The 23,186-nt window shown below is 27.0% G+C and overlaps 1 protein-coding gene across 1 annotated transcript; it reads right to left on the bottom strand.

The window, feature by feature from the left end:
- Window positions 1-7,146: 7,146 nt before the first annotated feature.
- On the bottom strand, window positions 7,147-22,296 carry LOC117171818 (O-phosphoseryl-tRNA(Sec) selenium transferase). Its single transcript, XM_033359447.1, has 5 exons — window positions 22,152-22,296; window positions 21,798-22,071; window positions 18,453-18,828; window positions 12,486-12,982; window positions 7,147-7,606 (listed from the first exon to the last, which is right to left on the bottom strand). The coding sequence occupies exons 1-5, from the start codon at window positions 22,263-22,265 to the stop codon at window positions 7,341-7,343; spliced, it is 1,527 nt and encodes a 508-aa protein (XP_033215338.1). The 5' UTR covers window positions 22,266-22,296; the 3' UTR covers window positions 7,147-7,340.
- Between the last annotated feature and the right edge of the window lie 890 nt (window positions 22,297-23,186).

Genomic DNA, 23,186 nt, shown 5'->3' with positions numbered 1-23,186 from the left:
ATGCCGTGATATCAAACCAATCAAAGACTTCAGAGTTTACTATGATCAACAATATATAATAATCAGCCATAGAATATATTTCAATTTGTGATAACAAAGTTTTTAAAACAGAAATTTGGAACAAACAGAAATTTGAATCTACAATGTTCAAATACTAATCAAATTCGAAAAAGCGAAAGAAAAATTAGTATTGAGATATTTCCACGAGCAATAATTTTCCGTATAATAATTTTTTGAGTAATAGTTAATTCTAGAGATATGCAAGTACACACGATTACCGATGAATGTCACTTGTGTAATCGGAAATGCCACCACAAAAAAACGATTTTCTCGATTTTCTGGTGCAATCCTAAACAGCCATCTCTTTAAACTCCGACAAGTCGAATTTTGTAAAAAAAATTCGATTCTTTATTCCGAATTAGCCCTCTAAAGTGCACTCAAAATATTTTTGTGCGCGAGATTGATGCAATTAGAGAAAAATGTGTGTCTCAATATTCAAATATTTGAAAGAGGCAGCCAAATTTGTGAATGCGAATGTATGTCGAATAAAATATATTGTGCTTGGTGGTATGATAATATTTAATTTTAAAACTGAGCCATGCACTACCACCTAAGTGCTACTCTGCTATGCGATGTGAATGTAGCATCTTCGTGAATCGAAACGCTTCAATTCAATTTTATATTACTTTAGGGATCACAGTCCGTCTTCTTTTCCCCCCTTTTCCCGTTTTTATTCCCTAAAATTTGAAAAAATCGTAAAACTCTTAAAATCAAGAATTTTGATCCAATTTTGCCCTTTTCCCTTTTTATAGAAGGTTTCAAAACGTTAAAAAAATCGTAAACAGGAATGTAGGTCATTAGAAAAGAGGAGGTTTGGAAGGAAATTTTTCACGAAAATAGGGGAGTACATTCTTTAAATAAAATTAATTTAGGTAGTAATATTAATTTTAAATTAAAACGCTTCAAATTCCTAATATTCCAAGTAAAAATATTGCATTTACAATAAAATGGATAACTTTTTAACTAAATGTGTGAATTTTCAACAAAAAAACGAGTAAAATTAATTTAAGCATAAATTCCTAAACAAAAATGCAATAGTTGATGTTTGAACCAAAAAAGATGTTTATTTTGAATGAAAATTTGTTCAATGGATCTAAAAAAACAAATTAAAAAAAAAAAAATTTTATTTTTCAACAAAGCTATTCAATTTCAAACAAAGATATTTTTTTACAAAACAGTTGCATTTTTAATTTAAAAATATAAAATTTCTAACAAAATTGATGTATTTTTAAACCAAAAAGACCATTTTTTTAAACAAAATAGTGGATTTTATAACTAAAGAGATGAATTTTTCACTAAAAATCTTCAATCAAAAAAATTAATTTTTAATAAAGTAGTTCAACTTTAAACCAACTAGGTGAAGTGTCAACTAAAAAATGATGAATCCTCTACGACAAATATAATAGTTGTTATTTTAAACATAAAATATTTTTATTTTAAATTAAAGGCAGTTGAATTCATCCAAAAAAGACGAATTTTCAATAAAATAGTTGAACCCTCAACAAAAACAGATTAATTTTCAACCAAACAGTTGTATTTTTAAGCAAAAAAAAAAGAAATTTCTACCATAAGAAATGAATTTTCAAAAGAAAAAGACGAATATTTTTTAGAAATTTGAATTTTCAAACAAACCGTTGCATTTTAAATTAAAAAAGATGATATTTCTAGCAAGAGAGATAAATTTTCATAACGAAAGGGTGATTTTTCAACAAATTTGTTTAATTTTCAAGCAAGAATGAGCTTTTATTTAAGAAAGAAAAAGAATTTAAAACAAACTATTGAATTTACAAGTCAAAAAGATTAATTTTATACAAAAAAGTTGAATTTTCTGCCAAATAATGGAATTTTTTTCCAAAATCATTACATATCTAACCAAATAATCAAATCTTTGATCATAAAATATGATTTATCAGCATGGTAGGATTTTTAACGAAATAATATGAAATTTCTATCAAATGTTACTAATTTTCAAACCAAAAATACAATTTTGCAAAAAAAAGGAAACTAAGTGTCAAATAAAATGAAGAAATCTTAAACATAAGAAAATGCATTTTTAACAAATTAGTTCAACTTTTAGGCAGGAAGTTGAAGTTTAAACCAAAAATTAGGATTCCTCGACGCAAAATACAAAAGTTGATATTTTAAACCGATAATATTTTTATTTTAAATTAAAAACATTTGAATTTATTCAAAAAAGTTGAATTTTAAATCGAAAACGCGAATTTTTAATCAAAATGTTACTTTTTCGACAAAATAGTTAAAGTTCCAACCAAAAAAGATTTTTCAGTCAAGAAAGAAAACAAATTTTAACCAAATTTCTGGATTTTAAAGCCAAAAAGTCGAATTTTCTACAAAAAATTTGCATTTTTAACCAAAAAATAAATAAATTTTTACCAAAAGAGATGAATTTTCAAGTCAAAAGGCATTTTTTCACAAAATAGTTTAATTTTTTACTAAAAAGGATTTTTTTGTCAAGAAAGAAAATAAATTTCAGTCAAATTATTGAAGACGAATTTTCTACAAAATAGTTACATTTTTAACGAGAATTAACAAATTTTTAACAAAAATTAGTTTTGAACAAAACAGTTTATCTTTTAACCAAAAAACAGTTAATTTTTAGAAAAAGTGATGAATTTTCAAACCAAAAATACGATTTTGAAACGAAATTGTGGAATTTTCAAGTAAAAATAATTTTTCAGTCAACAAATGAAAAGAATTTGAACCAAACTTATGGAATTATTGAGTAAAAATGATTTTTCAGTCAAGAAAGAAAAATAATGTCAACCAAATTGATGAATTTTCAATTAAAAAATACGAATTTTTAATAACATAGTTTTCTTTTCAAGCCAAAAATACGAATTTTCTGTAAGACAGTTGAATTTTCAACCAAATAGTTGCATTAAAAATGTTGTTCGACATCTGAGAGCTTTCAACTGATAACAATACATTCGAAACAAATTTAAATGTCTAAGGAACAAAAAATCATAAAAAGTAGGTTTTTCAAATATTCATTTTTATGTTTTTCAAATTATTTCTTTCTCTGAATTCTGTACTGAAAAGAATAAACTAGAAAAAAATTAGAATAACGAATCAAAATCTGTCCACTGATAAAAATACAGTTAAAAAATTCAAACATGAGCATTTTGAAATTATTTTGTCTATCTATTTTTCAATGTTTGATTTTTTTGAATTTTTTTTCTGGTATATTTTTATCAGTAGAAAGTGTTGACTTGTTCAGTCGATTTTTCAAAGCTACTCAAAAAAATTTTAAACACAAATAGGATTAGAAAACTTGTAAAAGAAGACACCCATATGACTTAAAATGTTTGAATAATAAATTAAATCCCCTTTTTCGGAAAACTACCCTTAATGAAATCTACCTAAAGTTGAACTACTGAACAGCTGTGATCCCTGGTATATTTTCCTAATGGTTTTCCTTCTATTATGCAAAGTCAAGGAGCATCCAACGAGAGTACATTGTGACATAGTGTAATCCATACAGATTCTTGTTTTTTTGTTTGTTTTTTTTTTATTACCACTTATCTTAAAATCGCGCACTGCTTCCTTCCTTCAAGGCAGTGATTCTCTGCGTGAAGATTCTACTTAATCGAGTTATTTATTGCGTTAAAATTCGTAACGAAAAAAAGTAGGAAAACTATTTCAAGTTTCACTAGTCGCTAGTGAATTATCTTAAGATGTATTCCTGATTAAGGATTTTATTCTTAGCAGACTATTGAGACACTCCTTTACTAGCCGAGAAAACAATTATTTCTTGAAAAATGTAGAAAGAATCAATTTATGCTGCTACCTCGACTCGATTGTCGGAAACTGCAAAAGAATCAAATTAAAACTGACGATCAGAGCTACCAAATATCAAAGCAATATGCTACATTTGATTTTTCCACGAAAATGTTCTACAGACTCTCTAATTCCTTTTGAATTTATTCAATTTGATTACCTTTTTCGTTTCAGCAACGCTATACTTTTAGAGTAATTTTTACAAAACAATACTACGTACTTTAGTAACAATATTTCTCAGATCTTTCTGATGCCTATATAATCACGAAAGGGTCATCTTTCCTTCATGAGGCTATCTTCAAGAGAAAAGATCAACCCTTAAGTACAACCTTAGTACCCTTTTTTCTATTGAATTGTTTTCTAGTTTGACGATGTATCAACGCAAGGGGACAGATCGATCAGCATATTAGGTCTCTCTCTCTCGAAAATTCCCCCAAAATCTCTTTATTCTGGTGCTTGTTGTGAATAAATAATTATTATCGATAATACTGATTGTCACAGAAATAAAAGCAGAAAGCTGGTAGTGCTAGAAATATTTTGTGCATCGATAGAAAATTGCTAGTCTGAAATCGACTATTGTGTTTATTTCATCTTTTTGTGCTGATTATTTTGTGTGAATTTCCATTTTGGATTATTATTTATTATTTGTCATTTTCAGGGTATCTATCTGATCCGGAAATCGAAAAAAACCGATAAATAATCGGAAGTTTAATTCAGTGATCGATACATTCCTTTCGAATATACTAATAAGAAAATTAAAAGTGGTTTTATAAATTTTGATACTCTAATACTCACTTGGAATAGGGAATTTTCTACAAAAATTATAATTATGACTTGAAAAAGTGAATTTTCTAAACGGATTATTATTCTGAGTTGGGAAAGGGGGACAAAACTATTTAAAAACATTCACGTATATTGCGACATGGAATTTCTGTAAAGAAATATAATTTAGGTTTGGGTGGAATTTTAGTTCTCTTTAGAATATGAATTTTTGTTCAGAATTGTAAGTTTTACTTTGAGACAGGAAGTTTCCGTAAAGAATTATAAATTAAATTGGAACAGGGAATTTTATACGTAAAACGAGAATTTCGGAAAAAAAATTTCATTCTGATTTAGAGGAAGGGAATTTAAAAAAAAAATTTTTAATTTAAAAATTATAATTTTTACTTTAGAATAGGGCCTATCCGTAAGAAAATTATTATTTGAATTGGAACAGGGAACTTTTTACATAAAGTAGGAATTCTTGAAAATAATTTTAATTCTTACTTAGAAAAAGGGAATAAAAAAATCCCTGTTCCATGTGAAAAATTCATCAGTTTTAAAAAATTCTTATTCCCAAATTAGAATTTGTTTGAATAGTAAAATTTTGTTTTTGCAAATAAAAAATTCTCAAGAATTTGAGAATTCCCTCTTCCAAATTTTAGAAAAAGGAAATTTCTGAATTGTAATGGAAAGTATTGTATACAAATATAATTCTAACTTGGAACAGAGCATTTTTTGAAATAAATTTAATTGTAACTTAAAAAAGGGAGTTTTTTCCAAAGAATGATCATTTAGACTTTGAAATAGGAAGTTTCCGTAAAGAATGGTAATTTTCATTTTCGAACAGGTAATTGCCGTGAAGAATTATAATTTTTATTTTTGAACAGGGAATTTTTGACTTAGAAAAGGGATTTTTTTATATGAAACGGGAATTTTTATAAAATAATTTTTATTTTTATTTCTAAAAAGCACATTGACAAAAACGATTCCTGTTTCAATTCAGAATACAGCAGATTTTGTAAATTGTTAGTCTCACATCAAAATTTGCTTAAATAGTAAAATTCTTTCTTTTTTTTGCAAATAAAATTTTTTCAGAATTTGGAAATTCCCTTTTCCAAATTTTAGAAAAAGGAAATTTCTGAATTATAATAGAAAATGTTGTTTATTATTTTAATTCTGACTTGGAACAGAGTATTTTTGAAAATAAATGTTTTGTGACTTGGTAGAGGGAATTTTTATAAAGAATTATAATTTAGACTTTGAGTAAGAAAATGTACTTTCCGTAAAGAACAGGAATTTTGGAAAAGAAGTTTAATTCTGATTTAGACAAAGAGAATTCGAAATAAAATTCCTTTTCTAAAACAGAATTTGTCACAATTTAAAACTTCCCTCTTCAAAATTGTGGAAAAGGGGAGTTACTGTATTTCTGAATTATAATGCAACATTTTTAAATTAAATATAATATCAAGCTGGAACTGGAATTTGAAACTTCTCTCTTCTAAATTTAAGAAAAAGAAAGCAACTGTATTTCGGAATTATAATAGAAAATTTGGTAAATAAATATAATTCTGACTTGGAACAGGGAGGTTTTGGAATTCATTTAATTGTGACATGGTATAGGAAATTTTCTTTAAAAAAATATATAATTCTGATCTTAGACGGAGAATGAATAAATTAAACATAAAAATTCTCTTTAGAATCTTGATTTTGACTTGGGAAAAGGGAATTTCGTAAAGAATTATAATTTTGTCTTGGAACAGGTAATATTTTATATGTAACGGGAAATTTTGGAAAATAATTTAAATTTTGATCAGAAGTTTTGGCCGAATTTCGTCAGATTTTGGAAATTGCTTTGACTTTGACGTAAATAATTATAATTTGTATTGTCAACCGGGAATTTATGACGTTGGGCGGGAATTTTGGAAAAGAATTTTAATTCTGATTTAAAAGAAGGAAATGTACAAAAATTCATGTTCCAAGATAGAATTCGTCACAATTTGAAAATGGTCTCTTTCGAATTTTGGAAAAAGGGAGCTACTAATTTCCTGAATTAAAATAGAAAATTTTGTAAATAAATAAATGAGCTAGAATAGAGAATTTTAGTTATGGAACGGCAATTTCGAAAAATAATTTTAATTCTAATGAAGATAAAGGCAATATACAAAAAATCCCTCTTCCAAGACAGAATTCATCACAATTTAAAACTGCTCTCTTCGGAATTTTGAAAAAGGGCAATTTCTATATTTTCGAATTGTTATAGAAAGCTTTATAAATAAATATAATTCTGACTAGAAATAGTGAGTTTTTGACATGTAGCTGTAATTTGGAAAAATAATTCCAATTCTGATTTAGAAAAAGGGAATTAAAAAACAATTGAAATTCAGAATTACAATTCTAATTACAAAAAATGATCTGATGTTCCCACTCAGAATTGTAATTTAATGACCGAAATTTTGAAATCTCTAAAAAATATTTGAAATAATCCAAACCTTTTGAACTCTTTTAAAATGATCGTGAAAAATGAGCAATTGCCCGGAATAAACACCGAGAAATGGCCGGGAATTCAAAATCATAAATCAGGTAGACATCCTGGTTTGGCTTTTTGGTGAAGACATTTTTGGACTTGGAGATATTTTTGAGAGACAGGTGGACTGGTAAGCAGGTGCTTACAAGTTGTGATTAATGTGCTGATTCGACTGGCCCGTTGCGTTGATTACGGTTCATTTCCGCAGGCTGTCTTTACTACTTGCTCGGCTGGTGGAAGCTGTGCTAGACTCCCCTGGACCTCCAGCACCACTTGTATCCCCGTTGATGCTGGACCCGGCCAGCGATGCTGTTGGTGTCACTTGGGCCGACCTTCGTCTAACTTTGGTTAGGGCTTTATCCAATCTTTGGATGAAAGCATCTACATCTGATCTCTTCATACCAAGGGCTGCCGCTGCTGTTATATATGGCACTGGATAATTACTATTGTGGGCACCCCAACCTGCACAATGATTATTTTTAATCAGAGACATTCTTTTCGGACTTTTAATGCGCAGATAATTTTATTCAGGGTGGCCGAAAAACTTCATTTTTGAAATTCATTGACTTTTTCCTGATCAGGGTGGCGACTTGACTGGGAAACCAGGAAATGACGAAGAACTTTCTTGACTGGGAAATGACCGGAGATTTAATTTAAAAAATGGGCATTTATTTTTGATCGTAGTAAAATTTAAGTTTTTAATATTTTAATGATTTTGGTCAATTGAGAAAAGTGATTTTTACTTTCTCTACAGTCGCAGCTTTTTCAGATTATCTCAATTTATAATTTATTATTTAATTTTTATTTATTTATTTAGTAATTAAACTAGTTCGAAAATTTATGTACTTTCTGAAAAATTCGGCTTTTTTGCAGAAAATTAATTTTCTCGTTTGAAAATTCATCTTTTTGATATAAAATTCAATTATTCCAGTTGAAGATTCATCATTTTAGTGAATAATTTATCAGTTTGGTGTAAAATTGATTCCTTCAAAACAAAATTTAAGTATGCATTTTTTGTTTAAAATAAGAAATTCAACTACTTCATGGACAATCATATTTGGTTAAAAATAGATTTTTTTAGAAAATTTTCTTTTTCTTGGTAAATTAGTCTTCTTGTTTAAAATTTCTTATTTCCGGTTGAAAAATCAAATTTCAGGTTGGAAATAAAATTACTTGGTTGAAAGGTATCGGCTTTAGTTGAAGATTAATTTTTTTGGTTGAAAATTATTTAGTTTATTTAAACTAAAAATGTAACTATTATTCCAGCTGAATATTATATATTTTTACATAAAACTTCATCTCTTTGTTTAAACATTCATGTATTGGCTAAAAATGTAATTATTGAATTTTTGGTTGAAAGATATTTTTTCAGTTGAAAATTTGTCTTTTGGATAAAAAAATTCAATTATTTTGGTAAAAGATTCATCATTTTATTTTAAAATTCATCTTTCTGGTATAAAATTCGACTATTCCCGGTTGAAAATTCAACTATTTTTTCTGAAATTTAGTTTTTTTTTGTGGAATGTAATTTTTTACCTGAAAATGTTATTGATTCCAATTGAATATTCTTTAGTTTTAGTTGAAAATTCTTCCTTGTGGTTGAGCATTAATTTTTTGAACTTAAAATTTAATTATTCAAGTTTTTATTGACATTTTATCTTTTTTAGTCAAATTAAATTTTTTGTTCTTGAAAATTGAACTATTTCAGTTGAAGATTCAATCAGTTCGTTTAAAAATTGAACTATTTTCTCAAAAGTCCTTTTTATTTTTGTTCAAAATTAAAATTTTCAACTAAAAATTCAACTATTTTATTTTTTGTTGAAAATTGATATTTTTTAATAGAAAATGTAAGTATTTGGTTTTTAAAATACCCTCATATGATCTTTAAAATTCTTCGAAATCACTTCAAATTACTGAAATCGATTAAAAATATCTTAAATTATTTTAAATCTTTTGAAATACTTTAAATTTTTGTAAAGCTGTTGAAATACATCTGAATTTTTTTAAATACCCTAAGATCTTTCAAATCTTTTGAAATCTTTCAAAGCTTTTGACCAGCGTTAAATCTTCAACTTAAATGATTAAATTTTAAAAAACAAATTTTTTAATAAAATAGTTCAAAATGCAATCAGAAAGATGATTTTTTAACCAAGAAGGTTAATTTTCTACTAAAAAATACGATTTTTCAATCAAAAACATGAATTTTTAAACAAATAGTTGAATTTTTAAATAGGAAAGATCAATTCTGAATTAGAAAATATTAATTTTCAATTAAAAATATCGATTTCAAACCAAATGGAATATTTAAACTTTTAGTATAAACAATTATTTAAAAAAAAAATTTCATATTATTTGATGATTCGATCAGTTTGGTTAAAAATTGAACTATTTTCTTAAAAATCCTTTTTACTACTGTTCGAAAATATTTTCAATTTAAAATTCAACTATTCCATTTTTTATTGAAAATTGATATTTTTTAGTGGAAAATGTAAGTATTTGGTTTTTAAAATACCCTCATATAATCTTTAAAATTCTTCAAAATCCCTTGGAATTATTGAAATCGATTAAAGATGTCTTAATTTATTTTTAATCTTTTGAAATCCTTTAAAATTTTGTAAAGCTGTTGAAATACATCTGAATTTTTTTAAATACCCTAAAATATTTGAAAACTTTTGAAATTTTTTAAAGATCTTTAAAATTCCTAAGAATCATTTCAAATTATTTAATTCTATATATTTTGTAATGGAATCTTTTTAAAAATCTTAAAATCTTTAAAGATTGTTAAAATACCTTAAAGTTTTATAACTTTCTTGAAAATTACTTTGCATTTTTTAAAATACCTTACTATCTACAAAATTCTTGTTAAATTATGGAAATCTATTAAAAATACTCTAAAATATTTTTATTCTTTTGAAAACCCTTGATATTTTTAGGGCTATTCAAATGCCTTCGAATTTTTGAAAATGCCCTAAAATCTTTAAAATCTTTTGGAATCACTTCATATTGAATTCTATTGTAAAAACTTTTGAATCATAAAAAAATTTAAATCTTTAAAATTTATTGCAGTAACTTAAAGTTTGGTAAATCTTTAGAAAATTCCATTTGTGTGATATTCTTCTTTTTAGTATGAAAACTCATTTCTTTTACTAGAAAGTTGATATTTTTTGGTTATGAAGGCCTCTGTTTCATTCAGATTAATCTTTTTTGGTGGAAAATTGTACTATTTTGTTAAAAATTCGTTCTTTTTTTATTTTAAATTAATTCATCTTAACTAAAAATTTATTATTCTTTTTTGGTAGAAAAATAATCTTCGTTGAAAATTAATTTTCTCATTTCAAAATTAATTTGTTCCGAGAAAAATGTAACTAGTTTGTAGAAAATTCATTGCGTTTTGGTAGAAACTTAATCTTCTTAGATAAAAATTCAATTTTGTAGTTAAAAATTGATTTGGTTGCAAATGTAAATATTTTTAGTTGAAAAGTCGTGTTTTTGAAATATTTATTTTTAAACTTAAAACTTAACTATATTATTTATGTTTTCACGTGGTAAAAGATTATTCTTCTTGGTGGAAACTTCCCATAAATATTTATATTCAACTAATTGGTGAATAATTAAACTATTTTCTTGAACTAAAAATTTACATTTTTATTGAAAATTCTTATTTCCGAGTAAAAAGTTGGAATATTCAGTATAAACCCCGTCATTAGTCCTAAAAGTATTTTAAAAAAAAAGATTTTCGGGCAAATTAAAAAATGTTGCAGGTTTTATCAAAGATGGTAGGAAAAAGTTGAATCATTTAAAACGACATTAAGAAGTTTTGAAAAAAATTTCAAAAATAATTCAAAAGTTGAAAAGATTCCAAATAATTAAAAATAAAATTATATACGAAACATTCATTAATATTCATATGAAAATTAAAAATGGTTTTTTATCTTAGAACATTAATTTTAAGAGAATATTTAAGAAGATTTCGGAAGATTTACAAAATTTTAACAAAAACTAGAAACTTTTAAGGGACTATTTTTTTGCAGGATTGATTAAGGATTAAAGATTTTTAAAGTTTGAAGATAATGAAAAAAATTTTCTTAAGATTTCTGGGCAAATTTTCAATTATATTTTTGTTTTAAAACTTACTTTTTTCCAAAATACTTAAAAAGAGTTTAAAATAAAAACAAATTTGGAAATATAAAAAAGAACAATTATTATTTTAGAAAAAATTAGATTAGGTTAACAGGTTAACAGAAGTTTTGAAGAGATTAAAAATAATTTAAAATTTGGAATGATTCCAAAATTTTTTTAACAAAATATATGTTTTTGAAAATCTTTAAATAAGATTTTGACGGTCTTAAATGATTTTTTAAGATCTTCACATAATAACAAAATATACTTAAGATTCCTGTAAAAAATATTAACGATTTTTCTTTTTAAAAAATGATTTTAAAAAATATATAACAAGATTTCAAAACAAATTTTGATATATAAATAACAACTGAACAACTATTAATTTTTGACCATTTAAAATAAAACGAATTTAACTTCTATTTTAAAAAGTGTTAATTAAAAAAATTGTAATGTATCAAGTTTTAATGCTTTTCACTGAAATTGCTTAAAATTACATAATTAAAAAAAAATCAATTAGTCGATTCTTTGTTCAAATTAGAGCATTGAAAATTATAGCGTGGATTTTTTTAACCTTCGATCTGTACAATGCATGAAAATAATAATTTTTTATTTTATAGTTTACCAATATTTATTCTAAAATTGGAAAATTCAAAATTATTCTTTGTTTTTTGTCAATCAATTTTAAGGGCATATTTAAAAAGATTTTCAAAAATTTCCAAAATTGTCAGAAAATAATCCGGAAGATTTTAACGCATTATTATAATTTTGTAGTGTTTATTAAAAGTTTGAGAGAAAACTCGAATGATATAAAAAATGGTTCAGAAGCTTCAAAAGAATTTAAAAAATGATAACAAATTAAAAAAGATTCCATAAAATTTTACACAAAATTTAGATTTTTTAAGATTTTGAAAGGCTGAAAAAGAAGAAATATAATTGACTAAAATTCATATAAAAAAACATCTATATTATTATATTTGACCGATTATTATCAAAGATATATTATTTTCAGCAAGATTTGCAATCATTGAAAAGTTAAGGGAAATGCAACACTGAAAATACGTAAAATTAAAATATTTGGTTACAAACACTATTTACAATAATAGTTATTCTTAACTTTTACATTATTTTTGTGATTAAACGGCATTCTTATATTAATATGTACATTAAATACATAAAAAATTGCAGTTAGATCGTACTTTTAAAACCGATCCAACTATACCTTCAAATTTGTGCGAAACGATATGTTTCGAGTCGGTGGTTGTGATGACTCTCGTTCCACTGACGTTCCTAAGAAAGAGCATTGAACCCAACATTGTGACCTGTTTGTTATCGTGTTGATGGCTCAAGCACTGTAGCGTCATCCCCATAGAAATGGGGTTTCCTTTAGTGTCCAGGAGTCTCTCTCCGTGTCTGTTGGCCACTTTTCCAAGCTCTTCTTTCAGATAAGAGTACATCTCCTTTCTCTGTGCAATCAATTGCTTGTATCCTGCCATTCCAAGACTCAAAAGCGTTATCATAACGTCCATCACAGAACTCGCGTTGGCACGACCTGGGTACATTTTTGAAATTCGATCCAACATAGTTTTATCGAATGATCCAATTATCGCTCCACCAACTGGAACCAGGAAATTCTTGTCTGTACTTTGAACGAAGGCGTCCACTCTCCCTTTTCTTGAAGCCTCTTGGATCAGGTGCATGCATCTTGTACTCTGTAAACTGTTTCAAAAGTTGACCCATATTCGAATTTAAAAATAGTTAAATATATTATTAGGGCATGTCCATAAACCACGGTTATTTTACAGCACAAACTACATTTTGGCTATTTTGACCCCCCTCCCCAACCCCTCTCGTTGACGACCGTAATTTTATTATTCACAAAAATAGGGGGAAAATTCTTTCAAATAAAATTAATATATTTACGATATTGAATTCAATAGGAGACAGTTTAAATGTCTCAACTTTCTAGTTGAAATATATTGCATTTTCAATAAACGAATTTTATTTTCTACAGAAGAATATGAATTGATTGATATAGTTGAATTTTAAAACTGCAAAGATGCATTTTCAAGCTAAAAAAGACGATTTTTTCGGATGAAAGTTAAAGTTTCAACCAAGATAGATTAGTTTTTCAATCAGCTAAATTAAACGAAAAAAAAACGAATTTTTAACCATATATTTTAATTCTCTACCAAATATATGAATTTTCAATCAAGAGATATGAATATATTAAACACAAAAAAAACAATCTTCAACAAAATACTTGGACTTTAAACTAAAAAATAAATTTTCAAACAAATAATTGAATCCTTAACTGAAAAATATTAATTTTAAATGAACAATAGAAAATTTAAATTTTGTTATTTAACAATTTTTTTTAATACGAATTTTAAACAAAATAGTTTAATTTTTACAACAAAAACAAAAATCGTTTTGAGCAAAGTACAATCCAAAAGGACGGGTTTTCAACAAACCAATAAAATTTTCGCAAAAAAGATGTATTTAACAGAATAGTTGAAATTTCACCCTATAAAGATGCATTTTCAAACAAATGATCGATTTTTCAAACAAATAAATTAAAATTTAATAAAAAAACAGTTGACTTTACTAGCCGAAAAGACGAATTTTTTAGAATACAGTGTCATTTTCGAAACAAAATTTCATTTTCAACCAAGAAATATTACTTTTCTGCCATGAAATATCAATTTTCAACCAGAAATAGAATAGCTAAATTTGTAGATAAAAAATTAATTTTTAACAACAAAAAAACAACTAATTTTCAACAAAAGGAGTGAATCCGAAAGAATCTTTTTGGTGTAGTTCAACCAAATTATTATATTTTCAACTTAAAAGGTGAAAGTTACAACCAAAAATGCAATATAAACATTTTTAGAAAAGTTAATTTTTAACTAAAAAAAAACTAATTTTCAACACAGAAATTATATTGGCAACAAGAGGGGTAATCTGAAAAAAATTAATTTGTTCAACGTTTAGCTTAGTAGTTGAATATTTAACCAAATAGTTCAATTCTCAGCCAAAAATATGAATTTTCAACGAAAATGTTCATTTTCTACCGAACAGTGTAACTTTCTTCAAAATAGTTTAATTTTCAACCCGAAAATATGATTTTTAGCCAAAAATTCATTTGCAACCAAATAGTTGAAAATTTAATAAAATATATTAATTTTCAAATCAAGAATGTTAATTTTGTACTAAAAAAATACGATTTTTCAATAAAATACATGAATTTTTAAACCAATAGTTGAATTTTTAAATAGAAAAGATGAATTTTCAATTTAAAAATATTAATTTTCAATTCAAAATATCAATTTCCAACCAAATGGAATATTTACACTTTTAGTTTATAAAATTATTTTTCAACAACAAAAAAAAAGAATTTTCTAGCATGAAAGACGAATATTCAACAAAATACATCAACTTTCAACTGAAAAAGATCAATTTTCAATGAAAAATATCAATTTTCAACAAAATGGAATATTTACATTTCTTGTTAAAAAAATTATTTCTCGAAACAAACAAAAACGAATTTTAAACAAAATAATTCAATAAAATTTTTTTCGAGAGATGTGTTTTCAAATAAAATGATGAATCTTCAAAAGAAATTAATTTTTCAATAAAAGAGGTCAATATTCAACCAAAAATATGATTTTTTAACCAAGAAGATTAATTTTCTAGCATAAAAGGCGAGTTTTTAACAAAATATATGAATTTTCAATCAAATAGTTGAATTTTCAACTAGAAAAGATCAATTTTTAACCAAAATAGAATATTTATATTTTTAGTTGAAAATATTATTTCTCAAACAAAAAAAGAAACGAGTTTTCAATAAAACAGGTAAATGAAATTTTCAAGCAGAGATATATTTTCAACTAAAATTATGTATCATCAAAACAAAATAATTAATTTTTCAATAAAAGAGTTCAACATTCAATCAAAAAGATTAATTTTTAACTAAGAATATTAACTTTCTTGCATAAAAGACGAATTTTCGACTAAGTAGTTTAATAGAATAGTATTTTAGAGGCCTAATACCAATATCTTTGGCGAAATTAATTGAAAACACGAGAAAAATAATTTCTAAAAAATTCACTGCGGGCTGGTTTTGAACCAACAATCTCGTCATTACATGTGAGGGGCTCTACCAATTGCGTCACCGCAGCACCAACAATGACAATTATTTTAGAACTTGTATTTCCTTAATTTCGATCGAAATTATTTTTCATAGATGTTATTATTTCGAGGCCAGTTGTTAAATTCAAGTTTTTGAAACAGAGTTTCGGTTAGATTGGTTAATTAGATAGAACGTTATTTTAGAGGCCAAATACCAGTGGTTATTTAATGTTTGTACGATACGGGTATTACCACTGATGATACCACTGGTATTAGGCCTCTAAAATAATATTCTATCTAATTAACCAGTCTAATTGAAACTCTGTTTCTATAACTCTGTTTCAAGAACTTAAGTAGTTTAATTTTCAATTAAAAATATCAATGCTCAACTGAAATGGAATATTTACACAAAGATTAGTTTTCAACCAAAATCATGAATCTTCAAAACAAAAATTTCAATAAAAGAGTTCAACATTCTACCAAAAAGATGATATCTTAACCAAGAAAATTAATTTTCCAGGAATTTTTAACGAAATACATGAAATTTCAATCAAATAGTTGAACTTTTAACTATAAAATATCAATTTTCAACCAAAATAGAATATTGAAACTTTTAGTTCAAAAATTATTTCTAAAAAAAAACGACAAAAACCGAATTATCAACAAAATAAATAATTTTTTAACTAAAAAAGACAAATATTCTACCAAAAATAGAATATTTAAATGTTCAAACAAAGACATGAATCTTCAAGCAAAAAATCTGCCCGCTACGCAGGCACACTGTCATCGTGCGCTATGCTCGCGGCTCGCTTCGCTCGCAAGTTTGAGTGCGCCTAGGGCGCGCGACTGTTGTTTCTCGCGCTTCGCGCTCGATTATGTATTTAACTCGCGCTATGCACTCGGTCTTTATATTTTCGCACATTCTTGTGCAAACATTTAAAAATGAAGACTCAAAACATCCACCACTGTAATTTTATGATTGTGAATTCTCTTTCGTTAAAAGAGCTTAGCTCGAGAGTTTGAGCGCACCTACGGCACAGGACTGAGGGCAATTGTACTCCGCGTTTATTTTTTGCATTTCTTCCGCATTCGGGCACAGACCTTTTAAAATCAAAGGTGAACGGAACGACAAATGTAATTTTGTGATTTTGAACTCTCTTTTGTTAAAGCTCTTTTGGCTTTAACGAACACATTCTCATCACGAATCTCGTGCTTCGCACTCGATTTTGTCCAACCTGTCAACTTTTCTACATTATAAATAACACTTTTATATCAATTATAATACATTTTTTATGTAACTCTACCAGGGATTACTTATTAAAAAATTGCAAAATAAAAAGCAAATTGTATTTATCATGATTATTTTTGTATTTGTTTCTTATTTTGCTTTAAATTGTATTCTCAGCTGCTCTGAAACATGTATTATTTCAATAAATGTATATCATTACAATTCATAATATGCATAAAAATTGAATTATACTAATTCGTATTTCCTTGTTTTTATAATTTTGTTATTTTTAAAGTTGTTTTTTACGATTAAATAAAAACTACTGCGCATCTGCATAGGGTCTAATACAGGAACTTATGTAGGGTCCTATATAAAAGCCTATGTCCTCTTTCGTCTTTTCTGTGCTTTTTCCAAAAAGTTAATTTTAACATTTTTAATCTTATGTTTTACGAATAAAAGGAAATCTACTCTTCCTATCGAAAAATAATTAATACTAAATTTATAGATCTTTTTATGCGAACAACTTTTGTCTTGTAATTTAAGTTCATACCTTGTGTCGTCTTTTCAAACAAATTTAACATTTTTATTTAGAATGTTATTTTCACGACTGAAGCAAAAACTAACTGTCCTATCAAAAATTATAACTCTTTTTTGGATAAACAAGTTTTGTCTCATTTTTTCTCGTAGCTTATATCGAAAAGTGATTCATTCTTAACTTGTAGTTCTTTCGAAGGCGCGCAATTTGAACTTTTTCATTTTTTTCGTATCTTGCATAGTTTGACCAAAAAATGGAATTTTTGGATTTTTCATTATTTTTGGTACGATCAAATTTGGAGTGTTCAACTTCTCGAACAAATTAAAAAACTTGTTATCATAGTCCTGTAGGACTTTCAAAAAGCAAAGTTTTTCTTCTCTTGACTTTTTTTCATATCATGCGTTTTTTGGCTTAATATGTTCATTTTAGTTTTTTTTGGGGGATTTTGAAAATGCTCTAACTCTGATAACTTTCCTTTTATAGAAAAAAGTCATGGGGATAGATTGTTTCAGTTTCTGATTTCTATGAACAACCGTACATAGAATTTTTAAATCTTGAAAAAATGTGGTTTCAAACATTTTAGGTACGATCAAATTTTGAATTTTTAACTTTTTGACATAATTGAAAAAGTTGTTATCATAATCTTGTAGGGCTTTCAAAAAGCAACGTTTTTCTTTTTCAGACTTTTTTTCGTATCATGCGTTGTTTTTTGAATTTTTAAAAAAGTGGTCAAAAAATGTGCCCACTTTTTGAATTTTCATCCAAAATGGCTGGCTAACGAAATTGACCTTTAGTTTATGACACTAAACGAGTATACCAAAGGGAAATCTAATAGATTAATATTTTCAAAAGTTATCGTGTTCACAGACAGACATACAGACAGACACATTTATAAAAACCTGTTTTTCGGATTCAGGGGGTCTCAAAACGTGGACATTTGACAAAAACTGGGTGGGTCAAATTTCACACAAATCTAATACCTTCTCTGATGAGAATGTAGAAAGATATTTTTAACAAATTAGTAAGTCAACTTTCAACAAATTTAAAAAAAAAGTCATTCAGTTAGTATTTTACCAAAGAAACGAGAAGAAGAGCAAGTTTCATTAAAAGAGGGGGAAAATGAATTCTTAAAAAAAAAAGTAAAAATAGGAAATAGGGAATTGGGGGTAAAGGGAAAGTGATTTTGAAACTTATTAAGTTATTCTTGAACTCTACCGTTGCTCATCTTTCGAAAAATTCGGTTCAAATGTAATTTTCGGTTCATGTAATTCGGTTCATGTAATGTTGAGGCTCACCCGTATGCATTGTTGACTAGATGTGGAATATTATAGAGAGTGCAAAGGGCTGCGATGGAATCGATAGAATCACAGGCTCTGGGTGCAAAGCAACTTGTTGTGGTGAGAACACAAGCTACACTTTCTCCTAAGGCTGCCATTTGTGCCTCGAGCCTTTGCATGTCGGTTTTTAGTTCATCGCCTACTATCTGCATTTCGATGACCACTGGTTCGAGGCCTGCAGTGATTATGGATTTGAAACTCGACTTTTGGTCGATTCTGGACCATAGGACGTATTTTGCTCGAGGTCTGTCTTGCTTGAAAGTTAGCATACAGAGCACCAGGCTCATCCCTGTGGCCATCGGGGACAGGAAACACCCGGCTATGGTTTTCACTCCTGGAAGTTAAAAACTAAAGTGTATTACTTTTCATTTTTTAGCATTTTCGGGGTGGATGAGCCTTAATTTCCAGTCAGTTTAAAGTAATTGAATAGATTATATTGATTCCAAACGATTTTGCAAGATTTTAAGAGATTTCTAAACACTTTAAAATATTTAAATGATATATAATATCAAACACGGAATTTCAGAAAAGAATTATAATTCTGGGTTGGAACATCAGATGAGTTTTGGTCATAAGAATTACGATTTTTATTTGGAACAGGGATTTTTTTAAATTCCCTACTTCTAAATTAGAATTGTTAGAAAAAATTCCTATTTAGATTATAAATAATAAAAGTAAATTTTTTATATTTACAGAAAGACCTTGTTCCAAAGTAAGAATTACCATTCTTCACGAAAATTCGTTGTACGAAAGTCAATATTATAATTATTTGCGGAACTTCCCTCTCTCAAACTCTAAATTATAATGTCCTTTTAAAATCGAAATTGCGTTTATTTCCAAAAATTTCCTGTTCCAAATCGGAATTATATTTAATTACAATATTTTCTATTATAAATCAGAAGTATATAGTAACTGCCTTTTTCTAAAATTTGAAAATAGAAATTATCATTCTTTACGGAAAGTTTCCGTTCCAAGTCACAATTTATTGCATTTATTTCGATAAGAAAAATGTAACTTTATAAAAAAAAGAATTTTGAAATTCAAACATCCTGATTTGGAACAAAGAATTTTCAAAATTTGACGATTTTTTACTTGGGACAGAATAAATACAGATTTTATAAATCAGAATAAAATTTTTTTCTTAAAATTTACCCTTCCATGTCAAAAAATACCTGTTCCAAGGTAAAATTATTATTCTTTATGCAAACTCCTTGTTCTAAAATAAACATTTTAGAACAACGGGTTTGCGTAAGGAATTATAAATTTAAATTTAATCAGTGAATTGTTGGCATGAAATGTAAATTTCGAAAAATATTTTAATTCTGAATTAGAAGAATGGAATTTACAAAACAATCCCTCTTCCAAGTCAAAATTCGTCAGATTTTCAAGATTCCTTGGCCCTAACCAGAGTTCGTTTAAATTAAATATTTTTTTTTCAAATAATTATTTGATAGATGTGAACCTAATTCCCTGTGTTAAACTCAAAATTGTATTTCTTTACTGAAATTTCATGTCAATTACAATTCTTCTCAAAAATTAACTTTTCCAAAGTGAAAATTATAATTATTTACTAAAAATTCTCTGTCCCAAATCCGAAATTATAACTCTTTACTAAAATGTCCTGTCCCAAAGTTAAAATCATGGAAATTCCTGATTCCAAATTTTAAATTATAATTCTCTACGGAAATTCCTTATTACAATTTACCATTACATGTATTTCCAAAGATGCCCTGTTTCAAGTCAGAAATACATTTATTTACGGAGAAAATTGACTCAAAAGAAAAGAAAGCATTTTTTAATGCAAGCATTTTTTTATTTCCGAAAATAATTCATTTAAGAAAAGTCTGATTCGGAAAAAGATATTTTTAAAATCTTACGAATTCTGACTTGAAACGGGGATCTTGTGTAAATTCCTTTTTTATCAATCAAAGTTGACATTATTTTTCAAACTTTGCCATTTCATCTCCAAAATTATGTTAATACAAATCGATAGGTTCTACGAATTGGGCTATCGTTTTTTTATTGTTAAGAATTCGGCTAACTTCATTTTTTATGAAATTTAGTAAACACGTATAAGTGTTAAAAGAAATAAAACTCTTTCAAAACCCATCGAAATGAAAACTAAAAATTTTTAAATCTTTGTTTCAAGTAAGAATTATATTCATTTACAAAAATTTATATTATAATTCCAAAGTTTCAAATTCAGGCACATTTTTATTTTAAAACAAAAATTTTCTAATTCAGACAAATTCTGAGTGGGAAAAGGAAATTTCAAACTTTAACGAATTCTGATTTGGAAACGGGATTGTTTTTGTAAATTCCCTTTTTATAAATAAAAATTATAAAACCAAAGACAAAATTATAATTCTATTCAGGATTTTTTCAATAATTGGTACAGGGAAGTTCCAAATTCTAACGAATTCTTACTTGGAAGAGGGATTTTTGTAAATTTCCTTCTTCTAAATTAGATTTTTAATTATTTTCAAAAATTCCCTGTTTCCCGTCAAAAAATAATTCTTTACGGAAACTCACTGCCCTGAAGTCAAAATTGTAATTCTTAACAAGATTTAATGTTTTAGAGTGAACCTAAAATAGAAATCATAATTATTTACGGAAGTTCGCAGTTCTATAACTCAGAATTATAATTCTTTTAAAAAATTCTCTCGACCAAAATAAATTTCTAATTATTCTTTGCGTCAACTGGCTGTCAAAAATTATCTGTTCCTATTCAAAATTATATTTATTTACAAAACTTTTTATTATAATTCAGAAATATGGTAACTTTCTTTTTCCAAAATTTGACAGAGAGAAATTTCAAATTGTGACGAATTCTGACTTGGAACCGATTTTTTTCCTTCCCTTCTTCTAAATCAGATTAAAAATTCTTTTCCAAAATCCCTGTTGCATGTTAAAAATTCCCTGTTCCAAAATGAAAATTCTGGAGAGAAATTCCCTGTTACTCCCTGCCTTGAGTCAAAATAAAAATTATAATTGTTCACGAAAATTCCCTGTTTCAAGTCTGGATAATTTTAATTCTCTACGTACATTTTTTAAAATCTATTTTATCAATTCTCTGTCCCAACTCAGATTTATAATTCTTTCAGAAGATTCCCTGTTCCAACTCAGAATTAGAGTAATAAAATATATGAAATACTTTTAATTTTCCTATTAATAAATTCGAGAGAAAATCCCGGTCACTGAATCAAATTCTGGGTTTTTCCTGGTTAATAAAATTTCCGGTCATTTCCCGATCAGGTAGTCCCTGATTTTTTATCGGTATCTTTTAAAAACATCAGTTCTTACCCATGTATCGAATAACTTCCAAAACCAGAGCATTTGCCAGTTTATACATGAGACTGCTTCCAGCAGCTTTGGGCTGCACTTCTTCCAGGTCACCAGATCTGCCAATTCCATGGCCCATCCGAAAATGTCGCCTGGCAACTATATTTGAAATAATTCTTGCTTCTCGTTCGCCCACACTGCAGTTTGAAGGAAAATTGTTGCTGTCCATTTGAGCAAGGTCCGCCAAAAAGGCCTCTATGGTCGCATCGTCCCATCCATCCTCGGGCCATTTTCGCTAACAAGTATTTCCATTAGATTTTTATCCGTACTTATTTCAGATCTGAGAAGACTTAAATATGGAATTCAGATACTCACGTGTTCGATAAAGTGCCTTATTTGATTTTCACGAGTCTTCTTGGCATTCAGTCCTTGTTGGACATAAGTCGATGGAATGAGTCTCTCAGCCAAACTGAATGCCTGATTGTTCATTTTGCTATACTTGGCTCGCAGTTACTTTTACTTAAAATCCGCAAAAGTCTTTTAAATAAAGTTGCCTTGGCATATCATTGCTGATTGATTATTCACAATAGGCACCGTTCAAGATCCAATTGAATTGTGAATTGAAAGAAAGAATAGAGTACTTTTAATTAGAATAATCAAATGCAAAAATACAGCCACTAATACACTTGACATTTAGAAGAACATATCTAATCAAATAAAAACATTCAATTATCTAGAGAATGAGCTGGATTATAAAAATCATTCTTATCTTGTCGAAATTAAAAATATGATTAAAAATCTAACGTGCAGAAAATCTGTTGCAAAAGTTGTGTAAAGAAAAATGCAAAATGTGTATGGTATTTATTGAGAGTGGATGAAAGAAAATAAAAACTCGGTTTGTTCATGTGATAAATGTTTTATTTCGAAATAATATTCTAAACAGTGGATATATGCGACAAAACAGCCGTGTGCAAATAAATTCATCGAGAGTTTTTTAAAATAAAATTATGTAAATATTAAGATAACAAAGCTTGTGTGTAAAAACTATTCATCACTAGTAACAGACTAATCTATTAAATAAAACTATAATCGTAGGTGCTTTGCGTGAAAACAACGGAATAGAACAATTTGAACAATGCATGAATCATAAATAGTATTTTTCCATTTTCAAACTGCATTTCACTATTTCTAAAACACAAAGTAATGCTTGATGTCGTCCTTGAAAATCCTAGCTTATATGTTTGTTAAAATTAAATCTAAGTTATCAAAAATAACAAAAATTTACGATCAAGTTTGATCTTGTAATATTATAATTGTATTTAAGGTTTATTTATTTATGATTGGATGAAAAATATAAAATAATAGACATCACTTATCACGAGGAGCATCAACCATCTTCATCCTAAAAGT

The sequence above is a fragment of the Belonocnema kinseyi genome, chromosome 4 (genome assembly GCF_010883055.1).
Source record: "Belonocnema kinseyi isolate 2016_QV_RU_SX_M_011 chromosome 4, B_treatae_v1, whole genome shotgun sequence".
In the NCBI taxonomy this organism is placed as follows: Eukaryota; Metazoa; Arthropoda; class Insecta; order Hymenoptera; family Cynipidae; genus Belonocnema; species Belonocnema kinseyi.
The sequence above is the reverse complement of the archived record's forward strand: the minus strand, read 5'-3'. Positions and strand labels throughout refer to the sequence as shown.

Coding starts and splice junctions, on each gene's coding strand:
- LOC117171818 (XM_033359447.1), bottom strand. CDS start 22,265: ATGAACAATCAGGCATTCAGTTTGGCTGAGAGACTCATTCCATCGACT. Junction 22,072..22,151: donor TAAGGCACTTTATCGAACAC/GTGAGTATCTGA, acceptor AATACTTGTTAG/CGAAAATGGCCCGAGGATGG. Junction 12,983..18,452: donor CTAGTCAACAATGCATACGG/GTGAGCCTCAAC, acceptor CTTTTGAAACAG/TTTACAGAGTACAAGATGCA.